At 42.7% G+C, this 20,692-nt stretch overlaps 1 protein-coding gene across 2 annotated transcripts in view; it reads right to left on the bottom strand.

Moving 5' to 3' along the window:
• Window positions 1-17,178: 17,178 nt before the first annotated feature.
• GLRA1 (glycine receptor alpha 1) overlaps window positions 17,179-20,692 on the bottom strand; it is an 88,242-nt gene continuing 84,728 nt past the window's right edge. The window contains exon 9 of one of the 2 annotated variants that reach the window (XM_088838359.1): window positions 17,179-17,493. In XM_088838359.1, the coding sequence (XP_088694485.1) occupies window positions 17,179-17,493 (315 nt within the window). The remainder of the gene's footprint in view (window positions 17,494-20,692) is intronic. The other variant, XM_055430132.2, reaches the window with a different exon arrangement.

Raw genomic sequence — 20,692 nt, 5'->3', positions numbered from 1 at the left:
GGCCTCCAAAATTGATGCTTTTTTTCTAGAACCATAGTGCCTACCTATATTTACATTTGAATACCATTAAGGGAATAGGGCATGAAATAATTACAGTGTAGAAATTTGAGTCTGCAAAACATTCAGGTCAAGACTAGCATTACCATTTTCTATTTCCTTGAGGGTAAAGTAGTTAAACATTAATTTTGTAGGGCTTCTTTTGATTTGCAGACTGTATTGTAACAGTGCTATTGAATTACTAGATTATTTTGTCATCTGCTTTGATAATACATTTAGTACAATTTAATCTGGATGTGAAGACAATATTTTTATCATAGCATCATCCAGGTTAGTTTAAGTTGTGTTTTATGCTTATAACTGCCATCCTCTGATACTTTTCTTCATCCCTTTATTTGAAAACCCTGGTAGAGTTAGTGATTTAATGGAGAACGTGGCACTTTATAGATACTGTTTGTTAGAATCTGAAAATTTCTATGAAGTTTAAATTTGTAGTCCATTGTTTCTCTTGTGGCTTATTTTAGGTAAGTGTTTGCATTTGTCAAATCTACTGATCTATAAAAATAATTTTTATATTAAAGCTTTATTTTTGTGCTACTTAAAAGAATCTCTGTAGGAGCTGTATACAAATTAGATAATTGTTGAACTTTTAATTTAGCAATTTTGAATCTTGTAAAAGAAGCACTTCAACATTTATTTGAATATGAAGTTCTAGCTAAGTGCCTAATGTACCACAGATTGGCAGTGGACAGTTAGAGGTAGTCTTTTGCAAATGTTTTAGAAACCTTAAAGAATGTGTTAGAAACTTAACAATACTTTATGTGGGATGGGGTTGTAGGTTAAAGTTGCTTGTCATGTTGTACTTGGTCATTAAACGAGGACTTCTGGTTTTAGTTTAGTAATACCTTTTGGAATTTGTGTTTACTGTAATATCAAGGTTCTGGGACCACAGATTGGCTTGTGAACTTACTAGACTGAATTAAAGATATGGTGGCACATGTGAGATAAAACTTTTATTATTTTTAGTGAATATGTGTCTAACTCGATGATGCTGAAATTAGATTACTTTGCTCATGCTTTCATGAAGCAGTCTTTAATAATGGCCTGAATGAGTCAAAGGTTGATTAAAGGTGGCCTACAACCCTTAACCAGTTTTACTTTTGATCATGCTTATGTTTTGGCTTAGAATCAAAGTTGTTGTCTTTTGATTGCATGACTTTCGGAAGTCTTGCCTCTTCAGTTTCCACTCAAACCTGGTTGCCCCCAGTGAGAAGAATGTAGTATTGGAAATCATTTCTCTTGTTACTTCCATAAACCATGTGACCTGGTCAGTTACAGAAATCTATGCATGGTTATTACTTTGAAATGTGTCCAATGTCACAGATTCCTAAGGGACTTGTATCCATTCAGTGTGTCTTTGTTCATTTTTTTTAAGTAAGATGCTTTCCCAAAAATTCACTATTGAAGTACTTTAGCAAGTATTTATTTTTCAGAAACCCACTTGTGGGAAGTTTGCCTGTATTTTTGGTAGTAATTAGAGGGAAGATTATATCATTTAATATGGATATAGTTTTAACTATTGCTGTAATTAACCACTTTGGTTACTGATACTCTCCTTAAGTTTTGTTGTCACCTGTTTGACTTTGGGTTTGGTTTAGATTCTTAAATGTTTTTCTGAGGAGTGTATGTACAATGATTTGACCCTTTTAAATGAAGACAAGGAATTAGGAAAGAAGGGACTTCCTTTCTTTAAAGATTCAGTGTACAATGTAAGCAGATTATGTAGAACATACATTGTGTTAAAAATAAATTTGTATAGGTATCTACCTTGGTTTTCAAGAAGAGTGGGATAGGCGTGGAATTTAGCTGATGGAATATGAATAATTTATGGTTTATATAAAAGAAAATCATAATTTTAAGTGAGAAACTATTTCTGTAAAGTCCCCCCCCCCCCCCCCCCCCGCCGCCGTACTGATGATTATCACAAGAAACAGGAGGAGACTCCTAGATTTCTTAGAATATCAGTGCTGGAAAGGACTAAGGTGATTTGTATAACCCCTGCAATTTTCAAAAGGTTGATGACTCAGATGACTAGTACAGCACATTCAGGAATTGCCAGTCCTGCCCTATGTTTGCTTTAGTAAGCCAAAGCTGTTAAAAGGTAGGATGTGGGGAGAAAAGGGAAGGAGCCACATTGTGTATGCTTATCCAGTTGCTTCATTAGCTCAGTTTTCATACCCATGTTTTCTGTTTTTTTCCAACTGTTTTAATGCCCCGTTCTACCAGGGCCTTTTGTCAATAAGGACATTAACTTGTGTTCCCCTCAGGGATGGGTTTACTACTAGCTGTCAGAAAGCTATTGGGTATCCTAATGTGTTAATAGCTGAAACTCAGCTGTAATTTTCTCCTAAATCTGTCAGCATTTTGCATTCTGTACATTGTGGTGCTTTCCCCACCTTGTATTGTTACAACTGTAAGCTCCTAAGGGGCAGCAATTTGGTCTTAGGCATATACCCTGTTCCGTGCCTGGCAGCACCATGTTTGAATCAGGGTCCTAATCTGCCTTTCCAGTGGTTTTTCCTGTTCTTCACTGAAGGATGTTTATGGTTTGCTGACAAGCTAGGTATTGTTGATTCGATGTCTTCAAGTGCCTTCACTTCCCTGAAGATACACTTGCATCTGCATTCTCCCTGCCACCCCTCCCCCGCCACCTCCAATCTCTTACCATCAAAACCTTTTTTTAAGACCTTGTTCAGGAGCTTTTTTTTTCTCCCTAAGAGAAAAGATGTCTTAAGATGTCTTGAAAGTGAAGTTGCTCAGTCGTGTCCGACACTTTGCAACCTCATGGACTGTAGCCTACCAGGCTTCTCCATCCATGGGATTCTCCAGGCAAGAATACTGGAGTGGGTTACCATTTCCTTCTCCAAAGATGTCTTAGGAGAGGTAAAAATTCATTACCCTGTGGGGGTTGGTCTGTCCAGAATTTGAAGTAAGGAGCAAATTTATTTTCATCTACTTGTCTTCCACATTGTCCCTCCTGTTGGAAATTCTATGCCAGTCTTCATTTTAAAATGTGTTCCTAGAATATTTAATACTTTTCACTTATAACTTACCCCTTCAACCTAGGATCAGAACATACTATAATCAGGAGGGCAAGAACTGGAGGGTTAGTCCTTTCCTCCTGGAGGTACATGAAAGCACCCTTAAATAGTGACTCACTCGGTTTAATAATATATTCCTGTTTTCATGCTTATGAGGGAGGCATGCCTAGGGATTGGGCATAACTCAGTAAATTATAGGCATCACGCATTTCATATCGGAGGGGATTGGTGTGAAATTTTGGGGGGTGGGCAGAAGAGGGAGAAGTCACTGGTCATTCTGAAGTACTTCCATCCCCGGTCTGGGCAGTTACCTGTTTCTTTCTGATTATGCCCAGTATATCCTGGGCATTTTGTGTTTACGCGCAGGAGCTGTGTCTGCCAAGTTTCGTTTCTTACCTTACACCTACTCCGCTCTCAGTTTGTCATCACCCATGCTACAAGTCAAGGTCGCCTTAGTCGCCTGCTTCTGTTTCCTTGCTCCTTACATCCTGTCTCCAGCTAACTCCTGTCAGTTCTCCCTCGGCCCTTTCACGTCCTCACTTCCTTTCAGTGGCCTCTCAGCTTTCTTTACCTCTTCTTACTTCCAGTCCACTTTCTACACAATATTAGACTCATCTTACTGAAACCTAGCTCTGACCATGTATCCCATGTATGTGTTCTGTCTTCCCTGCTAGACTGTAAGCTCCTTATGGGCAGGATCTGTGTTTCAGTCATCTTTGTATCCCATAGCACCTATCAATAAATATATCTTGAACGAACAGCATAAAGCCTTGTCTTAAGTGAAATGATGTTTTCCAGATGATACATAGGTTTCTCTCAGGTAATTGCGAGATTTCAAAAGTTCTAATATCAAGTTGGTTAAGTAGTAACAACTATGAGTTAACCACAGGGAAAATTTCAGAAAACTTTTAATTTTTTTCCATTGGAATCAGCATAGATGTGTGTATATGGATGGTTCAATAAATATATTTTTATATATACATGTATCACAGAAAGTTTACATTCCATCTTCAAACTGCAGAAATAGATTTTTTTTTACAAGCCAAAAAATAACTGCCATAACATTTATGACTTCATGCAAAAAACTGGGTTGAATAAGGGACAAAGGGGAATTTGTTGTTCAAGGTTAAGAGTCCAGGGAGAAGTAAAAATATACAATAAGGAGGCGATTGCTTAACTCGCTGCTTAAGGTGGTAGCCAAATAAATCCTTAACTGCAGCATTAAGGCCATACCAAGTTTATACATATATACAAAGAAATTTCCATATAAAAGACATACTATCACATTTTCTTCCAGGAAAGGATGAGGAGCTTTGTGAGTAATCCTGACCCAGTTTTCCAGGCCCATTCATTGTTTAAGATGTCCCCAGGCTACTGAGAAATGTCTTCTACTTTGGCTAGTTGTCAGTTACTGCTGTGTGGGCTTGTGACTTTTACAGTCTCTCACAGGGAACTATGAATTATTTTGAACCTCTTCCATCGCGGATGATGAAGCACTTAGCAGCTTAGCTAACACTGCCCAATCCAGCATAATTTTTACATCTCCCCAAAAGTATTGTAATTACAGTCAGAACTGTAATTTGCATTTGTCTTACCTGTAACAGACTCTACAGTCAGTGTTGGCGTTGTGACCTGAAGAACTGCACAGTGCCTTTCTATTCTTTGGAGTTAAAAGAGAACTTTTTGAATAAAGTGTAATGACCAGAGTGTGAGGTTTCAGGTAACAACCCCTAGAGTCACTGAAAGTTAATAACTTTGTTTTTTGTTGGCGGCGCCACGAGGCATACAGAAACTCAGTTCCCGACCAGGGATCAAGCCCTGCAATGGAAGCAGAGTCTTGATCACTGGATACCCCCCAGGGAAGTTCCCTTAGTAATCAACTTTGATCTCCACTGTGTCACACATGTAAGTTGGCAGTTACCTTTTCGGAAAAAAGGAAATGTAAAATTACTTGCAGAAGTATCATACATGGGATTTGCTCTTCTGTCTAAACATCAAGTCAGGCAACTCTTAAGACAAATGGCAGATCTTTTGTGCAAATATCTACATGAGTTAAATGGGGAAAGCTTGAAGGGGAAGTCCTTTGGAGCTGACTTCCAGTGATGCAGAAGTCATTTACTTTGGCAAGGTTGAGGGGAGATTGGCCCATCTCAGTGAATGAATCTTGTCGTCCCCCTCGCCCCCTGAAAAAGTCTAAGATTATGTTAGTACAGTGACTGAGCATTTATTTGATAATGTTATCACTCATTTTGGAATGTTGTAGATCAATCTAACAGTGCTTTTTCATTAATGCTGACTTAGCTATTAATTGGATATCAAATAGTCCTGTTCATCCCCAGTTGTCTATGGGCCAGTTTCCAAGTAGGGCCTCAGGGCGTTCACAACTTTGGTGGCAAGTTAATTCATCTTATCCTATGTTCCCTGGGTCAGTCAAGTTTGAGAATGAGGTCTCTGGAAATGGCTTGTCCTGGGAGAGGACCAGATAATGTATGGTTTGGAAGCACTTTAGTATGTCCAAACACTTAGAAAGTGAGCAGTCACTGTACTTTCCAAGTGCACTTCAACCAGAATGACACTAGTTATTTACATTGCTTGCAGTGATTTGAATCATTCTAGATAAACTGAGTTTGGACTGATCCAGACAATGAGACAGGGATACACTTTGGCAACCTTACCTCCAGGCATAGAATCATTAAGGGTTTTGTCTTAGACAGTTTGTGGTTCATGTTGTACATGTCAAGTCTAATTACAACAGTGAAGATGTGTATTGCATTGTTTTTCATACTTCTTTGCAGGCTGCTGAAGTCAGTTGGTATGTTTGTCTCGAAAGTAGAACTTGGCTATTTAACTTGCTTTGAAAAAAATTTTTTTTGAAGAACATTGTACTTTTGTTTAATGTGTGCAGAAATCACACTGGGTAGCTCTTTTATCTGTCCAATATACTAAGTAGCAAAGATGCACACTTTGGGATTTAATTTACTCATCTCATTTTAACTGTTGTTAATGCTGAAAATATAATGGATCAAATATGGGAAAATTGAACCATCAAAATATGAAATAGTCTGGATTTAAAAAATGCTCTGAAATGCATTGTGGTAATGTCCAATTTTTTTTTTTTTTTTTTGCTGTCTCTTATGTAGTATGCCTAAATGGCATGTTGAGCATGGTACACCTTTAAATGAGGTAGAAGTATGTCTAATGTGGGAAAAACTGAGTTTAGCAAAGTGATTATTTGATATGTAAGCACCACTTCTAAAAAAGACTTGGGGCAGTCTTTAATTTACTAGGATAGGTAATACTAACTTTCTCTTTCCCAAAAATATTCTTTATGAAGAAAGGTAAATCATTCGGAAAGAAACTATTCTTTTTATATACTTCCATAGGCAAGGACTTCCTAAAAACCAGTTACATTTGTCTTTTTTTTTTTCCTATTCATATTTGACTTTTTCCCCCTCCATACACTTTTTACTTTATAGTCATGATTTCGTGCTTTGAATGGAGAGATGTTCCCTGGGTTGGGAGAATTATTTTAGTTAAAGCTGAAAAAAAAAGGGTGTGCTAAACTGTACTTGTCTTCTAGGTCATCTCTGTTTAATATTTCAGATCAACAAAATGTAATAATATTAGGAGCACAGTCTCTCCTTTACAAATAGCTGCCTTGTACTAAGATTGGCTTGGCTTGATATTTGACAAAAGATAAAACTCTAAAAGTAACTTTCTCAGAATCACTGTAGAAGCATGAGCTGAAGGTACCTTTACTGTCCTCTTTCTAGTGCCTGCCTGTCACAAACTAAATGCTTAATACTTGGCTTGAATCGATGTCCTTGACGATGTGAGTTTCTAGTGGGTACTTACTATATCTGCTGCTAAGATAAAGTTGAGTTTCCTGCAAGAAAGTACAGGTAAGTTTGAATTAGGTTGGAAGTATTAATATCAGCTAATGGCGAGGGGACAGAATGAACTGCTTTACAAACCATGAGGGAATACCCTTTTGGTTTTTTCTACTTTTAAAGTAGTCCTGATGTATTCCAAATCTGTGTTTCCAAACATGCCTACCATTCATTAGACTTCAGCCAAATGGATAATCACAGTGCCTTATATTGTGCCCTTTGTTATTTATCTCCTTATTTTTACTCATGTTCCTTCTGCCAGAATACTCTTCTCCCGTCTGTCAAAATCTCACATGTTTTTTCAGGTTACTACTTCTCAAATGGCCTGTCAGCCATGAAACATTCCATGATTTATTTTCTGCACAGTCCATGGCACCCTCCTTTCTCTGTCAAATATTTCCTGCATTCCACACTAGTAATTACTTCAGTACTTCTATTATCCCTTCCTATGTTGTTATATTCTGATACCCTGCGTTCATGGTAAACTGCCTTGATACAGTAGACTTAATAAATAGCCGGTAGATGAAGACAGGCAGGTGTAGGGAAGTTAAAAACAAAGCTGATAGGAAAACTGGAAAGAATATGTACAGTCTAGTCCTGGCTATAACACTTTCGTTTGAAACCTCCCCCTTGAGCTTCCAGCTCAAACCTTGAAGGGCTAAACTGCTTTCTCTAGGCTGAGACATTTTGAAAAATCACCCAAAGGCAAGCACTCAACAGTTGCCTGCTGAACCTGACTTGTGGTCACTAGATAGGGTCCATTCAGAGTGCCATTTTTGCTCACCAGCATCCAGACAGAGCTACACAGAAGTACGGCTCTGGCCCTCATAGCAGTAGCCAAGATCTGCCTGGCATTGCTGCTTATAGCTCATGGTCCTGTTGCCAAAGGCCAGACTTGTGGGTGCAACTGTAGAGTAAGAAGCCTACTCCCATGAACTGGTCTGGCTAGTTTGTACACATCAAGTTACCTAGGTGATTGTTTCGTCAGAAACATAAGGAGACAAGTAGTAGCTTGGAGACAAGTTATAGCTTACTAACAATTTTTGGGAGTGGTGGTGGGTTACGTTCATATAAAGAGTTGCTCGCTCTTTCCCTCTGCAGCTACTTGAAGGAAGTGGTGATCTTGGGTTTAACACTTTGGAAGGTGGCTTAAAAAGTAAACTGCTATGCAAGTAGGAGTTTCTTGTTCAGAGTCTGAGCTCAGATAGCCATCCTCCAGGAGACCGCTCCTGATTTCTCTGCCCCATCTGTTACCACATCTTTTGGCTTCGTTATTCATAACCATATCACATTTCACTTCATAAATGAAGTTCTGTAATTACCTTTGGTTCCTGTGCCTTGTATTGTTTATAGTAGGTTCTTGGTTACGTATTTTAGAGGGACCTGTGAGAGACTTCCAGAAAAGGTCTAGTTCTTACCCGTGAGTCCAGCCAAATCCAAGCGATTCCAGGTCACAGTGACCTCTCCTACAGGACTACAAACAAGGTGTTCTCATTGTCCTCCAAATGCTGTTTGTTCCCACTCTGCCCTGCTGTCAGCTGATTTTGCTCGCTTCCACAGTTCTATAGCCAGAAAATGGCCCCATATCACTTCCAAATCCTTCATATACCAAACACTTGATTAGTAGGCTGTCAGTCTTTAAAGGTGGGCTGGTTTATATTTATTACCAAGAGGGAGGCCAAGGATTATTTTGGTTGGTTCTTGATTTACATGATGCTTGATTTCCAGTCTAGTACAAAATGGTATGCCTTGGCATGTAATGTTACAGGAGGTTAAATTTATGTATATTGGGATGTACCCAGGCAAAAGGAACCGTGTGTGTTATCAGAAGATAGAAGATAACACTTTGAGTTAAACTATTGTCTCTTAGATATAGTGTTTTTTAATGATAAACTACCACATCAATTACTTGACTTTATACTCAACAATTTGGGAAGATAAGAGGTTTTTACAAGCAGGTGACTAAGGTCACAGTGAAATAATTTGTTGAAGTCAAAAACAGATGAGTGAAAGAGGTAAAAATGTCATGCCTGTTTCAAAACTTGGCTTCCCATTGTCTATAACAATGTCAAACTTGGGCAAGGCTGGGACTTGGGCTAGTAATAGTAACATAAGGTTTCTGAGCCTGTTTCTTCATCTATAAAAGGAGCAATAGGATGAGGGCCATTGTGGGAATTAAGTTATAGATGGACATACAGTACTCTTAATAGTCTACATGTGACTGAGCACTATTCACAGTTTACTAAATACGGTGCTTCTATTATATTTAAGTAGTACTTAAATGGTGTCTGTGGAAAAAGGGATGCAGTGCTTGTTAAGTGGAATCAGTACTAGAATTTAGATTTCTTGAAATGTGTACAGCCTCTGAAGTGAGCTCAGAGTAATTCACCAGTGAGAGAATGCTTGGGGCTAGGCATGAATTTTCCCTGGCATGAAATTTCCCAGCATGAATCAGCTGCTCTGGAGGGTGGGTGGGTTTGGCCCTTTGGGTACCAGCCTCAGTTGTGAAAGAAAGCTTTTTGGTGACCTCTTCTGGCAAACAGGAAGAAGTAAGAAGTTTCAGAGAGGATGAAATGATGAAAATGCTCTACAGTTTACCTCAAGGGGGTGGAGTTAACATTATGTCATTTTATTGAGACAGTGGGTCGGGATGTGGGTATTATCTCCAGATACAGAAAGAAATTGAGAGTCGGGGGGGTGATGGTCTTGCTCAAGATCACTCATCTACTTGGTTGTCAGTCTTCTGACTTGGAGCTCGTGCCTTTTCCACTGTACTAGGAAAATCTCGAGTGGGTTTAGAGAGGAAAGTTGAGAAGAGGAAGAGTAAGACCATCACAGAGTCTGGGGAAGTCCTTATTTTTTCTCTGCAACTAGACGACAACTGGAGAAGTGGCCTTAAAAAAAAAAATCAACAAGCTTTACAGCTAGGAAAACTTCATGCTCAACTAATTCAATACTCCTGTTTTAGAGACAGGGAAACGGGAAAATAGAACTTTACAGTGACTATACAACTACTATTTCACTATATATGTTTTACCACACATCTATCCATTCTAGAGGTCTTTTAAAATATGCCTGGCTTGAATCTTTTAGGGACAAAGGAGGAAGTGGCTATATGGTGATGAAGAGCTGGGATAGGAAACAATTGGTTTCCTAATGGATGCATTATTATTTCTGTTTTACTATTTTATGTGAAATCTAAAATAGTGAGTTTTTTAAAAGTTATTAATTTTTAAAAATTTGGAACCAGAAAAATCTTGTCTGCAATATTCCCATTAATTTCAGGGCCAGATGAAGGGAGTGAAGATTATTTGTCGTGTCATCCTGTAAGCATTTTGAAGAGATTCTATTGCTATAAAGCATAAATACATCCCTGGTGGGAAAGGCAGGAGCAGTGTTTTCTGATTATGAGGAGTGTTTGTTGGAGCTACAGGAATGTGCAAATGATTTCAGGAACAACGTTGCAAGGATGAGGTTTGTTTGGGGGAGGGGGGGGTTTGCAGACAGCTGGCTCTACTGCACCATACTTGCTATAGTAGTTCTCTTTATTAGTATAACCTAGCTAGTGGTATGAATTTAGATGAACCTTTCCAATGGTATGAAGCAGCCCCCCTTCCCTTTTATTTTCTGCCTGCAACTGCAGCTAGAGAGAGAGGGACAGAGGAAAATATTTCTAAGTCTTGCCGATTAAACGATGTGTGGTGACAAGCTAGGGGAAACTTGGAGTTGTGGCAGTTATTTCCCCAGGGGTATTTCACAAGTTCAGCTCTGACACATTTCTCTTTGATTCTTCCAGAGTCTCTGGCATAGAGAATTCGAACAACTGCCCTGGGAAGTGGGGTGCAGCCTTCACAGGACATACCTGCTCAACTGCAAGAGCAGAGTGTTGTCCTGATGTTGGATGGGATTCTCAGGTGAGAAGTTAGTTTTATCCGTACCGTGAAATACTTAAGACTTTCATGGCCAGAAAATTAAGACGGTAATCTCCTTGAGGACCAAGATGCTGCTTTCTTAATTTCTCCCTACCTGCCCGCTGAAGGGCTGGGGTGGGGTCCCAAGCCTGACACTGACATGGGGAAACAACGGAACCTTTTTAGAACACACAGTATACTCTTGGTCAGCCCATCAAAGTATCCAGAATTTGGCTTTCATAAATCTCCTTCAACGCCCTCTGTTTACAGGGGGTGTTTGGGCCAAGAAAGGTGGAGTAGCTTACCTATATTTCCTTGGTGAGCCTGAGGTAGTGCCAGAATGAGGACCCACTTCCCATTGACCTCTGTCCACTTCAGGAGACAGGTGTGTTTACATAGAACCCTGGGTTTCTGGAGTTGCACGAGAAAACAGTTGAATCTGAAGAAAGGCAGGCCTAAAACAAGGCAATGCGAGGAAGTGGGAAGCAGGGCAACTGACCCATCATGCTTGGAATCTCTCGTCATCAGTGTCTTTCACGCCCCAGGTTAGTGACCTGGTTCTGCCCTATAGCTGGGTAATAGCCTTACGTAGAATATGATTTTTGTCATTGTGCTCTCTTAAGGGTATATTTTTGGCTTGCCATTCTCTATAGTCTGACTTTTTGACTCAGTGTTCCAATGAACATTTTCCAGAGCATTGAATTTTTCAAAGTGCAAGAGCTAGAGGAAGAATAGAAATCACAGCCTTAGAGCAAATGAGACAGGAGCTGCTAATCCATTCCAGTCCCCATGCCAGTCCCCCATTCCCCACGCCCTCAGAAACACATCCACATCTTCTGGCAGAGTTGGGTTTCAAAAACAAGGTGAACCAACTGCTGAAACAGGAGGTGGAGGGACACAGTGGGAGCAGGCAGACGTGGGACGGAGAGAGGCGAGGGAGAGGTGATGGTCTGGGTTCTGGCTAAAGAAGCCTTAATGATCCTAAAAATTATTGGGCAATAATTTCTACTTCGGAACTCATCTCGTTGTTTCAAAGAATGATAAAACACCTTAATTATTGCTTTAAGTAACCACACGGCTCCATCAAAACAGCATGAAATAGCACCCACATATGAGCAAACTTATCTCCTGCCATTGCTGTTTACAGCCTAAGAAATCCTTAAGGAAGCAACAGGATCATAACTTGGTAGAGGCATCGTCTAGTCGGGGCCCTCAAGAGTCTAGATGCCTCAAGGATGGGAGAGATGTTGGCAGCTTGCCCTTGTCCTCCTGGGCATCCTGAGATCTTTAACTGGGACAGCCAGAAAGTAGTTGTTGTTTTCATTCTCTTACCCCGTGGACTAGGATGGGAAGGGCAGCATTTTTTTTTTTTAATTCCTAATTATCATAGGGATTTCAACCTGTCTACAGAAGTTCCTCCTATCCATTAAGATTTCATGATACTCTGAGACCAAAGCCTTTGCAACATATACTTTTCCTTACAGTGTTACAAGTAGTTAAGAGCAGCCCAGCTCAATCAAAACAAAGTGTATGTCTTTTACTCCTTCCTTTGGTCAGGATAAGCTTCTGGTTCCTAAAGTTGTAGGGAAATAGGAGGGTTCTTCATTCAAATTTCAGGAATTGGTTTCTGAGAGAAAGGTCTTAGTGGAAGAAGAAAAATTATATTTTAAGAATATCCTGCTTCTAGAATTTTTGGTCTGGTTGATTTTATTAATCAGGGTGTAGTGATCTACTCATTCTTTCTCAACAGACCTTACCAGCCCCTCAAAGTGCAAGCCTTGCAGTCAATCTGAGAATCATAGCTCACAGAGGAAACTTGATTCTTGCCTGGCTCTTCAGAGCTGGCGTGAAGGGCAGCCTTTTAAATGTGTAGAAGGTGCTCATTGAATAAATCTGGTAGCTTTCAGAGTGCTGTTGATTGTCCCTGGGCTGGGCTTCCAGCCAGATGGGGGGATATCTGCACATCTCAGATCTCCAGCCCAGTCCCAAAGGTGATACAGATTGTACCCGTGGCTCGCCACCTTCTCCTAAGGAGGCAGTTACTGCAGACATGATGATAACTCAGCTCCCTTCAATTTCAGTGTTGCAATTAACTAAGAAATCTAATTTTCATGGCTCTCACCAGTGATGGTACTGGCTTAGCTGGGCCACCGATCTATTCTGCAGTCTAATATGAAGCCGCACAAAACACCATCTCATCTCTTTTTAATGATGCTCATAAAAGTGCATACTTCTAATGAAAAGAACTGTCTCCTGTCATATTTATTTTCTCCCCAGTTTGAAAAAATAGCCTATGAAAGATACTGGTGAACTTCCTAGAGGAGTCCCTTTTTTAAAAATTTAATGACAGCTTAGAAGAAGAAGAAGTAATTTGGATCAAATTACCTTTTGTTTTTGAAGACAAAATAAAAATAGAGTTAAGTTCAAGGTATCTCTCTCATACACACATTTTCCTTTCAATTTATTTCTATCCTTGGTCACTCCCTATAGCATTTGTCAAGAAAGGACCAGAGGATGGCAGAGCTGAGCCATTTATTTTGGCTGCTCTTGAAACAAATGAGATCTGTTGTAAACAAATAGGTGAGACGTTGTCGGTATTATCTGCTTAATTGACATCTCCTAAATTTGACTGCTAGGAATAGCTGCAGCTTTGGAGGTGGGTGAAATCACCCACTGGTCTATGCCAGTATCGATTCTCCTCCATGCATTGGTACTGGTCTATACATGTAAAGGGTTTGAAAACCAGTAAACCGCTTGTTACACCTAAATCAGTTTTCCCCCCATGGTAGCACTTGGCATGCATAGAGGATGCATGATGTCCTTTGTGAGCAAATTGAAAGGAAATTAAGAAAATATTGCCCTGTTTATTAAAGCCATCTAAAAAAAATGGCCTAAATTACCTACTTTGATTTTCTATAATGATGAAATCCATATAGTTAATTGCTAAATCCTTACTACATTATACATTAATGATAATGTCTTCTCCTTGAACATGCTCCATTCCTAATTCATGATGGGATTTTTGACATTATAATGATTGCTGTCTTTTCCGTCACCACTGTTTACCTTTGATAAAGTAGAGCAAAAGGAAAAAACAAATCTGCCAATTGTCCAAAGAAGGAAGGCAGCAAGAATTGTGTGTCTATATACATGTGCATATGTATGCTCGTGGCCACCTGGAGAGTTCAGAAATCAAAATGATATTAGACTTTCTGATGCGTGAAATTCCTACGGACCAGTTCAAACACAGAACAGTCAGTGCTAGGAGGGAGTTAGAAATCACCTGTGACACTCTACCCATTGTATAGTTTGAGAAACCAAAGCTTGGTGATTTACCCAAGGTCACCCAAGCATATTAGTGGCAAGACTAAAATTTGCATTCTTCTTTTCATTGCTGTCATGCGTCACCTCACATTTATTTTCTGTGAGGGCTACCATGTTTAGAATAGCCGGGGAAAAGATTCCGTCTCCTCTGTGCTTGGAATAATTCTGTTTTTTCGTGGATACTGTCAGTTAGACCTGGCAGCACCTAGTGGGCACACAGAGTCACTATTGTCAGAAGTTCAAGGATCCAGCAGAGGCTGGGCAGATGGCCCAGGGATTTCTGTGTCTCAGAGAGAGTCTGGACACTTCCTCATGTAAGGAGGCCGGTGTGATTTTGCTGTTTGAGCAGAAACAGAATGTCTTAGAATAACTGGTCCTGTCTTAGTTGCTGATAGTGGCCTAGTGCCTTTGTTGCCTGATTCACCTAGACTTCAGACATGTTGAATTTAGTCTAATAATGAGTAAAGTATAGAGAAGGGGTTCTTTAATTTTTTTTAAAATTAAAAATGATTTCCCCTTAAATAAAGTGCTAGTGAAAGGGACTGATAGTCTCTCCAGAGACCCATGTACCACTTGGAAATAAAGTTTTTCCCACCTCCTCCCTTAAATAAAGTGAATGTAGTGCTCATGAAAGGTGCTAATAGCAGCCCAAAGTCTGATATTCTAGTCTTGAATTGGTAGTGATTGTTCACATCCCTCTATTTAACTTTTCCCCCTTCAGACACCTGTTGCTGCTGCTGCTAAGTCACTTCAGTCATGTCCGACTCCTAGTGACCCCACAGACTGCAGCCCACCAGGCTCCTCCATCCATGGGATTTTCCAGGCCAGAGTACTGGAGTGGGGTGCCACTGCCTTCTCCCAGATACCTGTTAGTGGTGGGGAAATGAGCGGTCTTACATGAGAGACTCCTACTCACTTGGCTCCCATCCCTCAGTGCTTCTTAGAAAAAAGGATTCCAGGATCCACCACACACCCTCCAAGGCTAGAATACAGCTTCGTTTTCTGCTCTACACAGGCCAAGAGAAAGGAAGGCAATGATTTATTGACCTTGGAACTTGGTTGCAAACAACTTTTTTGTTAAAGCCACAAAGCCAAACCCCTTTTTGGCTGCATAATGCATTTTCTTGACCTGAATCACTTCTGGGTCCTTATCTTGACCCACTTCTTTGGACCTCTGTGGGAATTAGCTATTGCACCATGGGGAATGGGAGACATTTCCCCTGGGGAAGGTGCTTTAGGGTGGGGTTAGGTTCCCAGTGTCTCACTTCTGTCCTGCCCTAAGTTAGGGATGCTCCAAAGACACAAGTGAACCCAAAGTCACAGTACAGACTGATTGTCAACTGCCTACCACTCTGGTCCACAAAAGTGCAAAGAAAGAAATGTAACCCCAGTATTCTGGTTATAGGCCATAGCAGGGAGGATGCCACAAATAATAGTGCCATCGTCCCTGGTGCAGTGATGTGACAGCTGCCAGACGCAGCTCCCTTCTAATCCCACGGCCCACCTTGCAGACCTCCTACCTGTCAACATCCGTGTCCTGGAGCAGGCTTCCCCACTCCCTGTGGTCCACTGCCTAGTCCCTCTTCTTTTCCCCTGGAGTACCCTAGCTATCTTGGGATAGTTCTGGCACTTCAGAGTTAGAAGGAAAGAGAATTTGTCTAACTTTCCTAAATGTTAAAGCTAAACAAAGCACCAAAAAGAAAAAAAAAAGATTTACAAAAATATAATGGGATCTTCCCTCGCCGCCAAGCTCCCCATATTCTTTGTGGTATATGAAATGTCAGAATATAATGAACAGACTTTATAAACATCACAATTTCTTTCCACCCGTATCCATGTATCTAAGCAGCAGCAGCCTTACTACTGCTCTTTGACCTCGTAAAACTCCACTCCGTAGAGCCACAATATAATACATCTGTTTCATCCTGCAACCCCACCTTCCCAAACATACCCCTGCTTGCAATTCCAAAGACACTCTCCAAAAAAATAGACATCTGAAAAAGTGCATCTGTTTATACTCAGTCTATCTGCATATTATTTCTTGAGATTATTACTTTTTTTTAACCATAAAAAAGATTGCATATTAGCAATATGATGAGAAAAACCATGGGGGCCATTTCTGGGTGGCGGAAGGTAAGTGGAGTGGGTGGAGAAGCACAGAGATGAGAGGGCTGAAAGAAGGGCAGCTGAGAGAGAGGTCCCCAGCCGGGAGGCGTGAAGATGACTCTCCTTCCTCGGACCTCTGGACCTCTGAATCGTCCCATCTCTTCAGTCACGCCCCTTCTCCTCTCTCCACCTTCCCCCATTTCCACCACCCATGCCTGGGCCTCACGACCCCCTTGAAGCAGAGGTGAAATGGCTTTTCGGCATGAGTCCACCCGGGCCAGTTTGAAGACAGGCATGGCGTTGGGAGGGGTGTGATGTGGGACACGCCAGAGCAAGCTGATTTGTGACTGTTTTCCACTCTGGGAAAAATTGTCCATCACTTCTGTGACTTTTAAAAAGTTAAGCAGTTACTAGGCTGATAGGTTAAGAAACAAGTCTTTTGTTCTTGTGGTTTTGCATTAATATTAAGCATGAATATATATCATATATATTACATGGCTTCGCTGCTGCTCTGGGGCAGACTGTATTCTCCTTCGAAACAGGAAAACTGCACAGCCCATGGACTCAAATTTTTGAAAGTGGTTTTTTACCACTCCCCGCTGCTGCCCCCACCCCACCCCTTCCTCCCCGCCCCTCAGTCCCCATATTAGAAAAACCCCTCCCTCCCCTTCCCACCCCCACCCGAGGTTGAATAGACAGTGCCACATTCTGAGCCATGCATCGCCGCGTTGAGAGATGGCACACGCTGCGTGCGCGCCACCACCTCGCTTCCCCTCCTCCTCCTCCGGCCCTCGGATTCCTGTGCCCTTCCCACTCTGCCCACTCCCAGCGACCCCCAGCCCAGACCCGTCACTGGTTGTGGACGTCCTCCCTGCGGACGATCTTGTAGATGATCCAGTAGAACATGTTGAAGATGAGGAAGGCCATGGGGAAGCCAATGCGGGAGATCTTGTCGATCTTCTTGGCCCGCTGGATGAAGAGTTTTCGCATCTCCTCCGGGGACTTGGATGGTGCCGGAGCGGGGTTGGTCGTGTTGCTATTGTTGGCCCCCTTGACAGAGATGCCGTCCTTGGCCTGAAGGCAGGCTGGGCCCATGCCGTAGGCCGAGAAGTTGAAGCGGCCCTCTCCAGCCTCATCCTCCTGGAACAGATTCAACATGGGGCTCTACTTAAAATAAGACAGGGGCTGGGCACCCTCCCTTCAGGCACTCCCCTGGGGGCCAGGCCGTGCCCATCTGGCTCGCCCTGCCTCCCAGACGGCACCACTCTAGGCCCCTGAAGGCTCTGTGGCTGGCTGGGGAGTTATGCCTTATAGAGGGGCGCCATCAAGTGCTGAAACAGATGCAAACCAGGGGATAGGTGTGTGGTGAGGAGTCTGAGGCCTGCGCAACGACCTTCGCTCAGTCACCTGTGGCTGCATGACCTTGGGCAGGTCACTTCCTCAGAAGACATCCTCCTGTGACTCTCAGGGTTTTTAATTTCATTTTTTTCCTTTAAGTGAGGATAAGATTCACTCCACTCCTTTAAGATGCTTTTCTATCATCAGAAGTTGTAGCTGAGCAGATACTCTGAATGCCGTTTTGTTAGAAACCCAGAGGACAATTTGGAAAGATCCCCTGCTTTGCCTCTGTTGCCTCCTTGCCCTCTCCCCCACCCATCCCCCAGACTTCTCTGTGTGGGTTTGGGGAGGGAGTGAATGGATCAGGAGTGAGCAAGGGCTGCAAGCCCAGGGACCACAGCTGCCTCTTACCTCCATGTTCCCGTATCCCTGGCAGGTGTGACCTCAGACAGGCTCTGGATTTTCATCAAGATTTTAATCTGGAGTTTTTCAAGCCCTTCATCATTTGGCTCCAACTTGCCTTTCCAGGCCCCCCGCCTCCCCTGCCTGCGCTCTGCACACCTGCCTGTGTGTTGCAGATTCTCAGCCATCCCTCACGCGTCCCCACCTCCTGGCTGCATGCTCACTACCCCAGTGTCTGCTGCCTGACCCGCTTTACTTCCCCCTTTCCTCTTCTGGATCGAGGAGACACTCTTGCCTGCTCTCGTCACATCTGCCTTTGTGGTCCTTCCTTGTGAGCTCTGACATCGTCCTCAGAGTCTCGCTGAGGTGCTGATTCAGTGTGTGGCTGCAGGGGCGGGGTGACTTTATCGGCTCACACTGCTGACTTGAGAGTGAGCGCTTTGTGGGCAGCTGCTCTATCTTCTGCTTGTTCCTGTGCAGGGCAGTCTGGGGGCCCTGGTGTCTGTCCAGCTCTGCCTGTGCCACCCCAGCCTGGGCCTTCATCTGGGCTTGTGATGACCTCCAGTCTCATTTCCCTTCGGCCTCCCATCTCCCCGAGCCCTGCTACCCCTCTGGATTGTTACGACATGGATCTTATCCATCATCCTTTGCTTAGAACTTTCTTAATGGGCTGCCACTGACTTGAGGATGATTAAAAGCTTTACGTGGTGACAGAGCCTTAGACGACCTGGACTGCCCGTCTGTGGATGCCGTTTGACTGTGCTCCAGCCGCCCTGCGGTGTTTCTGTACATCGGGAAGTGCCCCACTCCTCTTGCACTCTGCACGGGTGCTTCTCTCTGCTGAGTCTGTCTCTCCCAACCCCGCCCCTGCTTCCAGCCCCTTCTTTTCCGAACTAATTCCTACTCAGACGCCTTCCCTGAGCCTGAGGTTAGGCTCAATGTCCCTGATGTGTCATCCATACATCAGGATTCTCGGCTTTTCCTTTTTTATTTTAAATCTCTTATCACATTGTTTTCCTTGATTACTGGTTGTCTCTCTCATTAGAGTGTAAGCTCTATGAAGGCGAAGGCAAAGTGTACCATGTTCACTGCACCCTCAACACTAGACATATGAATTTATTTCCTGAGAGGGAGCTCAAAACTCTGCAAATGTTTGTTGACCAAATGGTTTACTTGCATGTCCGGTCTGTCCCAGCTTCTTTTTTTTTTTCTCTTTTAAATTAATTTAAATTAAAATGGTGTTGTGTTCCTAGCACCTGGACGATTTGACATATGAATGCTCAAGACATCTTTCACAAATGAGTGTATCTGGTCCAACACCCTCATTGCAGGAAGTGAGGGTAAGAAGGTGGGCTCTAGTACCTGGCAGCTGGCTGCTCGACCAGTATTTTTCTGTGGGAAGGATAACAGTAGAGGGCTTGTGCCAGCACTGAAGAGGGGACTGGGGGAAGCTGGCCAAGTGACTGGACCCTGTGCCTGGGGGCGGGGCTGGGTCTGGCAATCTCATTCATCAGTACACATCTGCTCACTGTAGCAATTCGGTGGGGTGGGTGGGAGGAGGGTGTGCTTGAAAATGTTTTTTCTCTGGGCTCTAGTTATTCAGGCGGAGACTCAAAATTAACTTTCTGTATTGCTTTGGGCAAATTATTTTCTGCCTTCTTCATCAGTTAAACATGAGACGGGAGGGGATGGATGTGTGGAGGCCTCATCTGGTTAGAAGGTGATCAATTTTACATTGTATCCAGGAGAAAGGAAATTCCCTAGAAATAACTGGACAAAGCCTGCTATTCCTATTCGAGCCAGCAGATGGCAGGCAACGAATGCCCAACTGCATCTGGAGCTGCGCGGGACTGGAACAGGGGAAATCTGATCGAAGCCAGGGAGGTTGGTAGTGTGCCTGCCCAGTCGGGCTCACAGAGGTTTCCTAATAATCTGACTAATGAGGCTGGCTGGGGAATTCGAGGACCAGATGGTTTCTGCCCAGCAAATGAGGTAACATGGGAGGGTGGTGGGAGTCGAGGAGCCCGGCCAAGATCATGGGCTCAGAGAAACTCAGGCATGTGGCTAGTTCCTCTTCACTCACCATCTGGGGCTTAAAACCCCCTCTGCAAACTTTCTGCTAAAGGGAGGTTTCTGCAGCCCAAGCTAATGTACGGCCAGCCTACAAGCCACATCCATAGGGCCTTACTCCAAAGGAAGCTGTTTTTTATGGTGAGCCCGATTCTGCGTCTTCAGTTTCTGACATCTGTGCTAAGTTCAGAGCCTGTGGGCACAAGGTCACACTAATTCAGATGCACACCAGGGGCCAGGCGGGAGAGACGGTGATGAAGTGAACTGGGGCCGTGGACTGCGTTCCTTACCTAAAGGCATTTGCAGTGAGCCTGTACCATGTGGAATGTGAATCCAGAGGGCCCAGAGGCTGTGATGTTTTGATTGAAGCTGGAAGTGTAATCACTGGCACTTCATTCCAGATTTTTAAGATACTGCTGGTGAACTTAAAGATATTTGCATGGCAAGTCTGACCTTCTAGCTACTAGGTTTTGGCCTCTGCCTTGGGGGTAAATCTTAGTTCCTATTTAAGATCTAATAAATGCTGGACTATTTTTATCTGCTTCAGGATGGA

The sequence above is a fragment of the Moschus berezovskii genome, chromosome 8 (assembly GCF_049115385.1).
Source record: "Moschus berezovskii isolate FMDL1 chromosome 8, NW_MosBer_1.0, whole genome shotgun sequence".
Lineage (NCBI taxonomy): Eukaryota > Metazoa > Chordata > Mammalia > Artiodactyla > Moschidae > Moschus > Moschus berezovskii.
This window is presented reverse-complemented; position numbering and strand designations above follow the sequence as displayed.